Here is a 14,773-nt window from a genome sequence, read left to right on the forward strand (position 1 = left end):
GGATTTCTTATGAGTCTAATGAAGTGTTGTGGGTTTGTTGGGTTTTTTTTTTAACTCATTGAAAGTGCCTACACTGCAAAATGCTAAGCAGCTGAAGTCTGAAGAAACTAAAGCTCAAATAAGTCATGTAAAAATATCAGAAAAGAGAAGAATTTAGAATTTATGCTAACTGAAATTTACTTGTGTGCTAAGATGCTATAGCTCAAAGAGAATTAGAAGGCTGATTGAAAACAAGAAACCATATTGCAAATATATGTCATGAAAAAATACTTCCATTTAGTTATTCCTCAACATTTTATCCTATGACAAAAAACCTGTGCTTTCAATGAGGACAAAAGAGTAACCTATGACTGGCTGTCAGCACTGAGAGCAAGCAGCTTTTCCTTCCATGAAGACTTTGTGGCCCAGCACAGGAGCCAGCTACCATCAAAATGTATCTCCTTTGCAGAACCCCAAGACTGCACCCTGCAGTACAGTTCCTTGTACTTCAAGCTATTTACAAAGGTGATGTGTAAAAGCAGAACAAACGCAGATTTCACTTCTTTCAGTACAGATGGTGAAAGTACTACAAAGTGATATGGATATGAAATCTATAACATCCACAATGTAAAGAATACTGATGACAAAGATAAGCCCTTAATAGGAGTCAGAAGCAAAACAAATGAACGAAGTGAAATAAAACTTCATTAATAAGCATTTACACTTAAAAAAGACATCTAATAAGTTTGTGACTGATTAAAGTATCAGCTTGAAAAGAGATATTCTCTATTAAATTAATTAGCGGTAGCAAAAAACCCTGTCTGTCCCATGCCATGAGAAAAAGCTGGAGCTTTCCCAGGGAAATGTGCCTTTCTTACTCCAAATTATATGTATTTGTGTGTTTAATTAAACAGTAGTGCTCTGAACGTGCTAGACACTAAGCACATTCAGCACACAGAAGAAAACATTCATCCCTCGTAGATGTTACAAACCAGGAAAATACACACACTGAACAGAGGAACTAGATATTGGCAAGGTAACCAAATGGTGCCCACATCATATTTACATAGCAATTAATATGATAAACTAATTACTATGAATGTTGTTTTTCTCTCTTCACCTTACCTAGATACATTGACTTGTTTTCTTCACATCTTCCAATTCACTAAGCCTTAACAACAATCTTAAATTTCAATTACAATGTCTTTATGTTCTTTTATAACATCTCTGTTAATAACATCTCTGTCCTTGACAAACCATCACCCTAAAAAAGAAAGGTCAGAACTATTCTAACTTTTGAGCAAGAAAACAAATCAACAATCCTGTTCCAACAATAAAAACCTCTTACATTACAGAACTCCAGGACTTTATAATCACAGCAGTCTGCCCACTGGACGAAAAGTCAGGTTCCTATTAAATATTTGCAATTATATTTTAGTTTTGACATTTGAGATGCTGGTTCTAGAACAATATTGTTCTCCAAGTGTTTATACAGTTCTTCTTGATTTTATGACACTATACCAGATGAAAAGCATGTGCCAACACAGGAACACAAATGCTAAAACAATCTAGACAAAACTTAAGAGTTCCTTCAACCTTATGCTAATAAGGCTGTGATCCAGATCCAGAGAACTGTTTACAACCCTCAACAGAAGCTGCCAAATTCTATTCCAAGGAACCATCCAAAATTATAAGAGTGTTTCATCAGTCTGGATTGCCGGTGCCTCACACGAGAATAACATAACAAGTGTCACAAAGAAGTATCATCCACATTAGCTAAATAGGTCAGGCATTTTTTGAGAGATTTTTCAACCAACAGTACAACACATCTGCAAAACTTCCAGCTTGGAGTGAACTCAAACTAGTACAGAAGACTACATCACATCTCAGCAACATGGGCCACTGCTAACACATCAGACTCTCCTCTGATCTTTCTCCCAGCTTTCTACACGATACTGAGCTACATTCAAAGTTTGACTCCTTATTTTAAATACCTACAGCCAGCATACCTAAAGATTGACAAAGTTTTTGTACAAATGTTATAGCTAGTGAGTTTGGTTCTTTAGTACATACGATCTTCTAAGTTATCGGTAAGGCCTGTTTCTGTGAGAAGATGAGCATTCCTGGGCACAGCTCAAACTTGAACTCCTGCAGGTAACTAAGGGCCATCACAAAGTTATAGTCACTGTCTGGAACTGCATTTTGTAGGCCTTATATTCTCTAGCATAAACACATAGCAACATGTGTGTATATATATCTCTGTGAATCCTACCAACATAAATACCTTCTCTGTGTAAGTTTCTCCCCTCAAGGAGAAGACCACAGAACAAGCTACATATGACAGATATTAGTCACATTGCTTAATGCACTACTGGAAGGTGCTCAGATATTTTGATTATGTGCAGAGTACACAAGTGCAATAGTTTTCAAACATAATGTTTTCCTTCCAATAAACAAACAGTGCACAAAAAATAATGATTTGAATAAAAAAAACCAGGTGATAGTTGGCAAGTCGGTCGCAATTACCGTAGAAGAAGGCAGCACCAGAAGAGTATGGGAGAAAGATCTGCCTAGCGATTGACACAGTATTTCATATGCTCTCCAGGATGTAGTAAAAAGAGCACACAGTATTACAGATGTAGACAAACAAGGTGCAATATAGCTGGTGGCAAAACCAAACTAAAATCACATAATTTGGTAAGGTAGAAGAGGTTGCAAATAGTCAAGAAAGCTTGAATGTGATATAACGGGGAAAGAAACAACAATGGAATATTTCAAAAAGAGAGGGAAATGGTTGACCCAAACATCAGACACATGCTCTCTTGGAGGCTGCAGGCTCATTACCTTTCATTCCCCCACCCCAAGGTTGTTCTTTAACGTAAGGTCACCTATGAGACCTCTCAGAATACTACACAACATTCCACTGACATTATTTTTATTAAAATCTGCCCCCCAGAAAGCACAAAGATGGAAGCACGTGGTGACATTTTCCCTTCCTTTTCTTTATGCATCAGTTCTCAGCCATAGTTAGAAGTGAGATATTTCATGAGATAAAACAAACGGTTGATCAGAAGTGGCGATTCCTAAGTTCGAGGTGGTAGATACAGTACAAACATTTCACACAGCACTTGCTTTTACAAAAAAAGAGAGAAAATTATTATGAGCTATCTTGAACAAGGTCAGCAATTTAATTTGTTTGATTATTCATTTATAAAACATGTTTTCATCTCATATTCAAGCTGTGTAGACTGCTTGTGAAGGATATCGTTTAACAATCGGAAATTACAAAACTATAAATCTCAAATAAATTTTTTGATCCTTAAATTTGATTCAGTTTATGGTATTTTACCAATCCTGAAGTTGATTTTTACTGCTTCTTACCATTTCCACTGCAGAACCAGCATTCTTGCTTTTCCAAATGGGTGTTTTCTGCAGAGAATTATACTTTTCATTCCACGAACTGGATAAACTTCCCTCTGTTTTGAGGAAATCATGTCATTAACATACATATATGTGTGCTTTAACATAACTACTATCCAAAAGCTAGTATAACATCATCAACTACTAATATATTTTTTGTTACTTGCAACATCTTCTTTGGATTCAACTACAAATGGATTTTAGATTGCGATATTTTTATGAAGTTGTTCTGAACACTAATTAAAAGAAAATTTGAAAGATATTTTCAGTACAAAGAGAAACATGAATGAAACATTTTTTACTCCTGACAACATTTAGATTTCTTGAAACCTCCTTTGCTGGAATCAGTTACTTCCACTGCCAGATTGACACACATCTAGACAGCTGTACTGTGGCTGTAACTGAAACCCGGAGAAGGTAAAGATCTACAAGACCTGGCCTCCTCCTGGTTAAAAAAAAAAAAAAAAAAAAATTAAGTGGGTGCACATGGACAAATAAATCAAATTTTATTGAAACAAACCTATATTAGTTGCAACATATTCAACAGACCATGTCTTCTTCCTTGTGTAATAGAAGCTTTGTAGTATATAAAGAAACTTCTATTGTTGGGCAGATTTTAAGTATTCAAAATTTGTATGAGTGTTCATGAAGACAATTTCAAAGAAAAAGATAGAAGAAACATATTTTTGACGTAGCCCACAATTTACTGACAGAAAACACAATGAGATTGTGAAACTCCTTCCTAATGTAAATTTTGTCATATGTACAGGTCTTGCTAAGAGTCCTTCTCCTATCTCACCCTCAAGGGAGGAAAGATTACCTCAATCTTCTCATCAAACCTGATGCCTAGACAGTTACTTTGGAAGAAAAAGCACATTTCAGGAATTTCACCCAGAAGAGCAGTGTCTAAATACACCACAACATATGTAGTTTCAACCACCAAGGATTATTAGTCTATACAACTAACAAATACCCACAATAAAACCAATCACATTTCAACAAAAAAAACCTTCTTCAATGTTATTTTCTTGAACTTTTTGAAGCTAGAAACTAAGTACATCTGAAAGTCAGATTGGGTACAAGTAAATAACACATTAATTTCTTACCTTTCAAGCTCACAAGTGCTTTTGCTGAAGAACCTGCAATATATCAAAAAGTCCACATAAATCATAAGTTATTTCAAACTACACGCAGAGTCTACTCATTCTTAATTCATTCTTAGAAAGTGGAATTTAATATTAAATCTTTCAAAGCTGAATAAGTGAATCCAGTGTGCCCTCCATGGCTCTAAGTATAGCATTATATGTTTATTGCCCAATAAATCTTGAAAGCATATTCATGTTTCCTTTTTTCCTTTAGTTTCACATCTACAAAACAGCTTCAGATGCCAAGCACTTTTGTTTAAGACAGCAAATTCTGAAAAAGTTTTATGTCCAATCGACGTACCACCACATGGCTGCTTGTTTGATGCAGTTGCAAATATACTATACAACCAACAAGGAAACTGTAAAGCAGTAGCTTATGCTCTCTAAGCTTAGTTCACAAGTTGGGCAATGGATAGTTAGTTGCCCCCTGGTGGAATCTCCTTATTCAGAAAGGCAGCAGATTTGCATATTATAAATGCAGACAGAATCCTTTGCTTGAACTGTTCAAACTGCGTAATGTATCCATCAAAATTTCACTGATCCCCTTCCACTGCATCTGTAGGACCTCTACAGTGCTTCTGGGCCTGACTATGGCCTTCATGCTCTAGTATTTTCAAATGTGTCTCTAAGAATGAGCTGTTTGAAACAACTACGTTAGCAGAGGAGAAAGAATATTTCTGCATGACAATGCTTCCACAGATTCATGCTTTTCTCTCACATCAACTTTATCTTTCCAGTTATGTTTCAGTGTTGCAACCACTCCTTGCATTGCATCCTCTTCTCCCCATCCCTTTCCCCACTCCCTCCTTCAGCTTCTCTTTGGAACTGCTATTCCAAGAACATTTCTGACTCCAAAGGTCTGGAAATTCCTTTTCTTGTGACTGCCCTGTATCTAAGTCCTAACACCACCAACTTCACAGTGCCAGAGATCCTCATCTCTAAGAGGATGCATTCCAGGGAATATCACAGAGCCAAAACATAAATTACTGTCCCTTTCAAGGGGAACAGAGCATTTTGGTTTGGGGTAGACTGTTGAAGAGAATACAGGTGCAGCAATGGCAAACACCCCCCATCCCGCATTCCTTATTTTTTCATCATATTATTTTATTTGTTGCCATCTTATTATGCCATGTGTTAAAAAATGTTCCATAAAAAAAGGAAAGAAGGTTTCTATTCTTAAAACAAACAAACAAAACATGTTTAAGATATGAAATGGAACTAGTTTTGACTCACTGGTGGTTTAGAGGACCTCCACCCATATCTCCCAAGCTGTTCAAATCTACAACAGCTAACACATATAGGATTACATGTCAAAAACAAGGTGACAAACCTAGGCTATACTGTTGCCCTTCTTGCACATTTCTTTTCTGACATATCACCTTTGTTGGGTTGGAGACCTAACAGTGACTGGTACAGGAATATGCTTCTATCATGATCTGATTCATAGTGAATTCAGCTCTTGTAACTAAGCTGTATGTTAAAGGTATCACAGGATTGAAGTAATTTTTATTTCATTCTAATAATCAGATACCATACACCGTGTTTGCATAAATATGAGTACCCTGCTATCAACCAAGAATGCAGTCCTGAACAGTAACAACACTGAAGAACTAGCATCCCCCCCTGCCAAATTAACATAAGGGATGGTGCGCAGGGATTAATAAGTACACTCAGTTTAAGAACACGGAGAAAGTACATGTCATTGGTGATGGAGAGGCAGAAGCAGGGTCATCAGGATTGTCAAATGAAGGCTTTTCAGAATGGATCGCTATTCTGAAAGATCTCAGGCACTTCGTCTGTAAGACCAAACACACAATTATTTTCCTCTTTTTCTGACCATCTTGCTCGTATGAATCAAGTTCAATCACTTCAGTCAAGGGTATGTCAACAATGGAAACGAAACAACTCGGCAAGAAGCAGCAAAGCTTTATACGGGGGTTGGTGTCAATCTCATAGCTGAAGTGCCTGAGATCCTTTGCTAACCATCAAACTCAGATGCTTCACCTGTGAGATTGATAATGGGTGAGTGGAGCAGGGCATTAGATGACTGGCATCAGAAAGAACAGGTAGAGAAGTGATGGACGGCAGAATGTTACTGGGCTACCTTCTAGCTTTCTAAGATTGCCACTCCAAAACAGCATTAGTTGCCAAGGACTTTTCCACATGGGCTAGTTAATCTTCAACAGATGCATGCTAGAATAAGGCTGCTCATTTGTTTTCACTTAACCTGCAATTAATGTAACCAGAAAAGGGCATCTTTATTTAGGAATACAAGTGTCCAAATAAGAAATTCCTGATCTAGGCAAGTTTAACTTTTAACTAAACTATTTTAGTGTAACAAGTTGCAGAAAATTATTAACACCAACACTGCTGTAGCTTAAAGCATTAGAATACATGTAGGATATCAAAATGACAACGGAGATGTTCATAAGCTTAATTTTACCTTAAAGGCAACAACATGATACATGGTGTTTCTTGTCAAGTTCTTCTATATATTGATTTTTTAGCAGCTACATGCAACACCACCAAATGTCAAGGAATATGGCACGTCTCCCTACTTTATCCATTTAGTTTGGCAGTACTGTGGCCCTGGTAGTATATATAAAACCAGAAACTAGGATGATCTTCTAAGCAATAATGTGTTACAATAAAAAACAACCACCATTTAATACAGATAAAAGCACTTCAGAAACTATATTGCAAAGTGATTCAGGATGCATAGTTTATTAAAACTATCCAAAATTTTAGTTAAAATAATTATTAGATTGATAATATCCTAGCCTTACATTAAATGCCAGTAATTTTGTACACTCCTGTTCTGAATAACAAATATATAATCATAGGCAGTCTTTCTAACCAGCATTTTAATTATAAACACAGAGATTAGAATCTACACACATGCTTGAATGTAAATACCTATTATGACAATGACACAGATTTCTCTTCTACAAACATCAAACACTTAAACAAATGGGTGGAAAGGAAGAAATAAGGCCTATGCATCATTTAGGGTATTACAACCAAAATCTGCTTCCAGTTCCTCCTGGTTCAGAGGATTGCAGAGGTGACTTTATTAATACCGAGAGTAAAAAACCTCAACCTAGGGAGGAAGTACAGCCAGCTCACCACAGCAGTGGCTCAGGAATTAGAAGGCCTGCTTTCAGTAGCCTACACTGGCATGCTATTCCAGTGAAAATTGTAAGATTGGCTTAGTCTTGCCTTAGTATCCTATAGAGTATTGCTTTGTGTATGTTGTTAGTAAATTAATTACTTGAACACAGTGTTCACACTTGACTAAGTTTGAAAAATTAGGAAAGGATGCAGAACAGAGCTAGGAGAAAGATTTGAAGATCTAAAAACATGCCTTATTGCGAGAAAGTCAAGACACTCCAATCTTGTTCTTCCCAAAGAAGGTCAAGATCTGCACAAAGGAAGATAATTCAGACAGTAAATAGCTCTGCAGCCTTTTTTACAAGGAAAGGCATAACTAGATCTATTTGTTGGAAAATGGCATTGGCTAAGTTCAGGTTAGCAATGAATGCAAAGTTTAACAGATTTTATGTGACTACACTAAGAAAGGGCATGTCGAGTGCTGTATCATTCAAAATCTTTAAACCAAATTTACATCTATTTCTGAAGAGAAAACTATAGCTACAAAGGAAGCATAGAATTGATGCACAGAAATTCCAAACACAAGTATCCTAGCATGCTTAATGAAGAATGTAAGACAATTATAATGGTCTTTTCTCGCCCTAAAAAAAAACCCCTTAAAAAAATCTGTAAAATATGTGCACCACAGATGTGCAGTAAAAATAACTGTGTGCTAGATTATGAGGCATTTAATAGTATGATAACAGGAAGCTCATTAGCAACTAAGAGTCAGGAGCGAGTGTATTTATGTGTTTTATAACACTTGCAAGAAGTCATTTTCAGAAAGTCCAGGTAAACCCAAATTTAAAAAAAAACCCAAAATCAACATTAAAATAACCTCGAGTCCGCCAAGTCTAGCATGGTAAGGACCCTGATATTTTCCCGCTAGGCTAGCTGGAAACCCGATTGGCTTCAGCAGCTGCCAGCGTGGGGTCTGGCAATGGACAGCTCCCCGAGTCCTGAACCGCCACTCTGGGCACTGGTGCAGCCTCTACCTCCAAACTCTTTCCAGCACAAGGGAGCACATACAGAGGATTACCACAAAGAGAACCTAAAAACCCCTCCTCTAACTGCTCTGCAAGTTGTATGAACAAACTTAAAAAGGAACTCTGATAGTTTGCCTTCCAAAAAGTATTTCTGATGTGGAGATAGGCTTCGAGGCATGGGAAAAAAGCGCAAAAGCTTTTCTCCTTTTCAAAAACTAAAGTCAGGTTTGAGTTAAATAACAAGCATCCCTTGCCTCCCCTCATTTGAAAAGACCCTAACTGAACAAAAGAGGTGGAATATGACTGCAATTCAATATGGGCAGTTGTGGATGTTCTGACGTATGTTTTTCAGTACTAACATGAAGCAAAGCAGTTTAAATACAGCTTCTCAACAGCTGATCTTAAATTTTAAAGAGGAACACATACAAGCACATTACATTTATGAAAGTGTTTTCAGGTATTTTTATAATGAATTTGTATCAGCTGATTACAATTTTGAAAATAAAGGTTACATGTAACCACAGGGATGTTCCATAGCTATTTATTTTGCAAATGTGTGGGCACAAAGGGACACATCTAAACCAATATAGAAAATTCTAGGATCCAGATAAGCAACTACATAATGTAAAACCTTTCCTCTCCAGATCATTACACTGTTTTGTCTAAATCCTGCACAGGTTAGTAGTTATTTTAACATTGGTTGCATGACTACATCAAAAACCTATGTAATTAAACTACATTGCTGGCACTAAAAATGGTGTGACAGAGGAAACTCACGGGGAAGAAGGGAAAAACACAAGCCTTTTTTTATAGATTGAGTTATTAACGCTCCGAGAGATCATTCATCTACACCAGCACCGCACAAGTTGTTTCAGCAGAGGAAGCATCTCAAACAACTGGCCACTTATTCAGGAAAGCTTAGAAAGCAGCTTTGAGTAGCTTTTAAGCTCCCCCGAAACTTTGGGCGTGTTGAAGAGGTAAATAAATAAATGAACAATAACTCATCACTTCAAGCATGAATCAGTATTCACTCATGTTATGAGCCCACTAATAAACTGACATTTGTATATTTCCAAATCCTATTTTAACTACTGGATAGAAGTGAATTTTTAGCCATGTGACCCCTTTTACAGGACTTGTGCAAACGATAACCACAATACCAAAGCCCTTTTTTTTGAAACACTGCATTCTCATGATGGACAATATGCTGATACCATGGTAACATACAATTTTAAAGGTATGCAGCACAAGCTATCCCAAAATTATTAGTTGTGGGTACCATTTAGCAGCCATGAAGCTAATCTTGAGTCTTCTCCCAAATGCTTTAATCTCATATAGCTCTGCTGATTTTTTGCCTCAAATGTCCAGAGCACAGTGGTGCTAGGCCCATGGCCCCTTGGAACTGGAAAACAAAAGTAGCAAGAGGTGTGCCATATCCCTCCAGCTATCCAGGAAAGTGTCAGAGCAGAGCAACTGGCTATGCAGGGGCAGAGTGCCTGTGAACCACAGCACAAGGTTGTGCTGAGGGTGAAGACGACAATTTCTGCATGTAGTGCTGCCCTTATGCTGCAGCCTCCATCCATGGTACACAAGGTCATGCAGAAAGATCCTTGTCCCCCTTCTCTTCTTCTGCCTGTCCTAAAACACAAGTCCCTAGAAACAGTACCCAGCAACATCTACCAATATATGATATTTGGCAATATACTACTGTTTGCAGTATTTGTACTGTAAAAGGTTAATACTTTGACACCCATCACTACTACCGCCTGGCTCCTTTCTCTGATTCACCTGCCACTTGTTGGTGTTTGCCTACATGCAACACAGAAACGCTGCACTCCGCGGTAGTCCAGTGGTTTACTCCTGGCAGCGGCCCCGTGCTGATGATCATTTAGTTAGCTAAGCATGCTTTCACTTCTATCAAAAATGGCATCTCACTTTTACAGAGATGATTCCAGGCGTCCTCCTCATTCAGACTCACTTGTGCAAAAGAACGTACCAAGATGCAGCTTTGCCTGTGCTGCTGTCTGCAGAGCTCTGCCTCTACCAGGACTAGGACAGTCTTCTAGTGACATCTGTATGTGGTCTGTTTTATCAAAGTCTCACCTCAGCTTTACTGCATGTACTTTATAACTGAGTAATCCACCAATAAAATTGCTATTACTAGTAGCAAGACACAGGGCACCATTATGTACACTCCAATACGATCAACTGTTTTTCATCTTCCGATACAGACAGAAATAGCCATCTGGTTTGCAGCAGTAAAACTGCCCACCATTTACCTCCACTGCAAAATTACCAGGAGAGAAGCGGGGGGCGGGGGGGGGGGGGGGAGAATGCATTGCCTAAAATTAGTCACCCATCGGGCACAAACCCAACAGTCTGCAGAAACCAGTTTTGTCTCCAAAATATAAATCTAATGATTAGCATTTAAAGTACTTCTGCAATTGGGATCTTAAATATTTCTAGAATTTTTCAGCTAGAGACTTTGCCACAGAATTGTTCTTTCTTCACAGGACTTTGCTCCATCCAAAGATACTACATGCCTCTCACCTGGCAGCACTAGTAAGAAAAGGCCTCAACTACAAGAAATGCATGTAAACTTACGCACTTCCATCTTCTTAATTTTTTAGGTTGTCAGTGTGAACGCTCTTATCTGTTTTAAAAGGACAGAATGTCAGCTGTAGAGAAGAATGGAACAATAGTAACTTCAGCAGATAAAATAAGCGCATATTATGAGAGACAACCATGTGCATTATATTTATCTCCCTCCTGGGTTCAGGAATATTCACTGCCCAACTACACTAGAGAACTTGCCAGAGGGCAAGTTGGTGCTATCACAATACTCTGGGACAAATTCCACTTAATCAGATTTCCAATTTGAAAGTGAAACTGTATAGTTATTACCACACTGCAAAATTTCAGTTTTCTTGTCACGGAGTATGCTGTGTTTACTTATAATTCTTTTTATGTGAAAACTCAGTTATGGTCTACTACTTTATAGTAAAGTAAGCTAAAGAAAATTCACAGGGTTTGTACATAAATCTGAAAGTCTGTTAGTCATGAACTATTCTAACTTTTTAGGAACTTATTTTTAGACCAATATGGAAGATTCCAAAAAGAATTTTGCAATGCTTACTGTTATTATCCCTTATACATTAAGTTGCAGACTGAAAGCCACATGAAGTCAGTGTTAAATCAGTCAGGATTGAGTTTGTATCTTCATTTTAAGTATAGGACTGGCAATGAAAGAGCTATGTGTAGTGATAATTACAGTGTAATTTGAAAACTCCCAGTTCACCAAAATTGGAAAGAATAGGAATGGAAGCACAAGGCAGACCCTCTTTGAAACTTTCATATTTCTAGCAGTTCACCAACACTAGAGAAAACGTGAAGCTCCCTCTCTATTTGATGGAAAAAAACCCCAAAACATCCCCTACTTGCACCAAACCTGGGTAAATACAAACCTTAGGGGCAAGGTCAGCACAGCAGAAGCCTATTACCTCCACAAATACACACCCTGTGTGCTTCACCTGCTGAGCAGATACCTTAACAATGACAGTGCTGGCAAGCGTCTGCAGTATAGCACAATCCTGAGTGAAACTGAGTCACACACTCTGCTCTAGTATCTGTCACAGGTGAAGCAACAGACCTGTCAAATCTCCCCGATACCACCGTAGGCAATATAAATGTGGCAGAGATGAAACATTTATTTTTCATAATTTACATTACCTTCTTGAAACACATGGTGCCTTCTCCTGAAGACAGGCAAGGCAAAAGGAAGGACAGTGACTTAAACACTGTCCATTCTAGTGAAGAGGGAAAGTAGATTCAATAAGCAATAAAACACTGCTCATTATTAATTACAGTTGTCTCAGTTCGTCCATGACTTGTATTAATCAGATTCTAATGCAGTACAGCGTACATGACTGAGCTGTACCAAATTGAGAGTGTCAGTTCTATCCTTAATTTACGATGATCCTTCATAAATCTGTTCAGTTAAAACAATGACACTGGTGATGTAGGGATATTAACCATTTTTTCTCCTGACTTGTTGGAATTGTAACAAAGACTCGCATAATCAGAAGCAAGATTTCAATTCTGAATCATCTCTCTGAATATCTTCTGCTACAGAAACAGTTGGTATGTTCATGAACTTGCATGGTGATGCACAAAACAGTGTCACCAAAAATATAAGTCTACCCCGTTGTATACACATTTATTGAAACTACTAAATGCCCTAGTTTTAGCTTGGTATATATTTACAGTTTCATCTATAGTTTTACAATGCTTTATGTAAGCCCAGTTCTGCTAGACTTGTATGCAGATCAACATCAGATAGTAAGTGGCAGACTCTGAAAGAAATTTAACATTTCTTGGATGTCCCAGTTTTTTTTAAAGCAACAGTCAAAATAATTCTTACAAAGAAATGGTTATTGGTCTATATATTTTCCTAAATTGCTGAATAATTTAGTGATTACTCAGAGTAATTTTTATAAGGACTTAAAACCACTAAACTGAAACCCATTATCAAAACTCAACTATTTGATGACTATCGTCAATATAATCTACAAGGCTACAGGGTGAAGCCACTGAACAGAAATCCCCTTCCCCAGTAAATCCCCTCTGCATTCTGATGACTTGACATTGAATGACAACAGATTCCACACACAGATCTATACAACAGAATCCTCATGGAAAAACAATCGAATTATTTTTCCCCTCAGAAGAGTATAGCCCATAAAAAACAGATGCAGAGGGGCATTTCTCTACCAGATCTTACCCTACTCCACAAGTCACTTCCAACAAGAGGTATTTCTTTCCAGAGAACTCTTGTGAATATACAGATGCATATTCACACATTGCCTTTTCCTTTCTGAAATAACTCTCTAAATAACCACAGTGAATTCGTAGAACCAATAGCGCTCAAGATGACTACCATTTGGTATTAACAGCAGCTACGTGACATACAATTATTATGCCACATTAAATGATTTATTTACAGTATATACTAGTTTAGTTTTAATGAAACGCATATAGGGCTATGTTCCATGTGAATAAGTGAGTGCAGATGTACAGTATATCGTAAAATGCACCCACCATATAGTGACTAATTTATATGTGAATCCTCCTGTATAAGCTGTTATGAATATCACACATAGGTCTACAAAGACACTACACAAGCATCTCAGGAGTGAGCATGCAAGTCAATACTATACAAATTTTCAGAGCTGATAATGGTGTTCCACAAAAATCTGTAACAGTAAGCCCATGTATCTTGTAAAAATACTGTAGTACACATTTGTGTAAATAGTTATATATAAGCACCATCTGGAAGTATCCATATACATGACTTATGTCTGTATGCAGTTGTGCACGTATGTTTTGTCTAAGCAGTGCCTCTGTACTTGCTCAATTCTTTCTCTCTCATTCATTATTTCCACCTCCTGCACCATGTCTGTGAGATAAACTGCCTCAGCCTTCCAAATTGCCTCACACAACACCCATCCTTTCCTCTGTCACCCTCTGGATCTCCTTTACTTAGGCGCTGCCTTCAGTGGTAAGTGCCAGAACTTAACACTGATAATGAGATCATACAAGAGATATCGGTTGTTGATTTCATGCTATTTTCTGTCCTGTGGTTTCTCAGATTGAGGATCACTACTCCTGCTTAGCATATCACTGGGAGCAAAAGGGTAATAGGGTAAAGGAAAGACAGCAGTACAGAAAAGGGCTAAAACCATTCTTGTTAATTTTTTTTTTTAAAGTATACCCTCGATTTCAGCTTAGATGTCTTGTGGCACACGCTCACAATTAATCCACAGCACACAGAAGCTGTCCCACTGATTACTTCCAATGCTGCTGAAGAGCACAAAGCACAGAAAGCACATAAGAACATGACCAATTTCTCCTTGCCCTTCACATTTTGTCTTTCTGGTATACCCGTACCTTCAATTATTCACTAGTAAAACTTGGTCTTCCTAAGTTCTATTGCATTTTTTGTAGGAAGAGACATCAAGGTAGCATGTAGATGCATTTTACGTTAAATAACATCCTCTTCTGTAACATTCAAGTACCTTGTGCATGAATTCATAT

The 14,773-nt window shown here is 37.6% G+C and overlaps 1 protein-coding gene across 5 annotated transcripts in view; it reads right to left on the minus strand.

The window, feature by feature from the left end:
• Nucleotides 1-14,773, minus strand: part of LIN9 (lin-9 DREAM MuvB core complex component) — a 45,708-nt gene that overhangs the window by 29,978 nt on the left and 957 nt on the right. For 3 of the 5 annotated variants that reach the window (XM_075749372.1, XM_075749371.1, XM_075749370.1), the window contains exons 2-3: nucleotides 4,506-4,538; nucleotides 3,361-3,455 (exon numbers count right to left, since the gene is read on the minus strand). In XM_075749372.1, coding sequence (XP_075605487.1) covers nucleotides 3,361-3,455; nucleotides 4,506-4,538 — 128 coding nt within the window. Of the gene's footprint in view, nucleotides 1-3,360; nucleotides 3,456-4,505; nucleotides 4,539-7,908; nucleotides 7,966-14,773 lie in introns of all 5 variants that reach the window. The other 2 variants (XM_075749374.1, XM_075749373.1) reach the window with 1 other exon arrangement.

The sequence above is a fragment of the Balearica regulorum genome, chromosome 3 (assembly GCF_011004875.1).
Source record: "Balearica regulorum gibbericeps isolate bBalReg1 chromosome 3, bBalReg1.pri, whole genome shotgun sequence".
In the NCBI taxonomy this organism is placed as follows: domain Eukaryota; kingdom Metazoa; phylum Chordata; class Aves; order Gruiformes; family Gruidae; genus Balearica; species Balearica regulorum.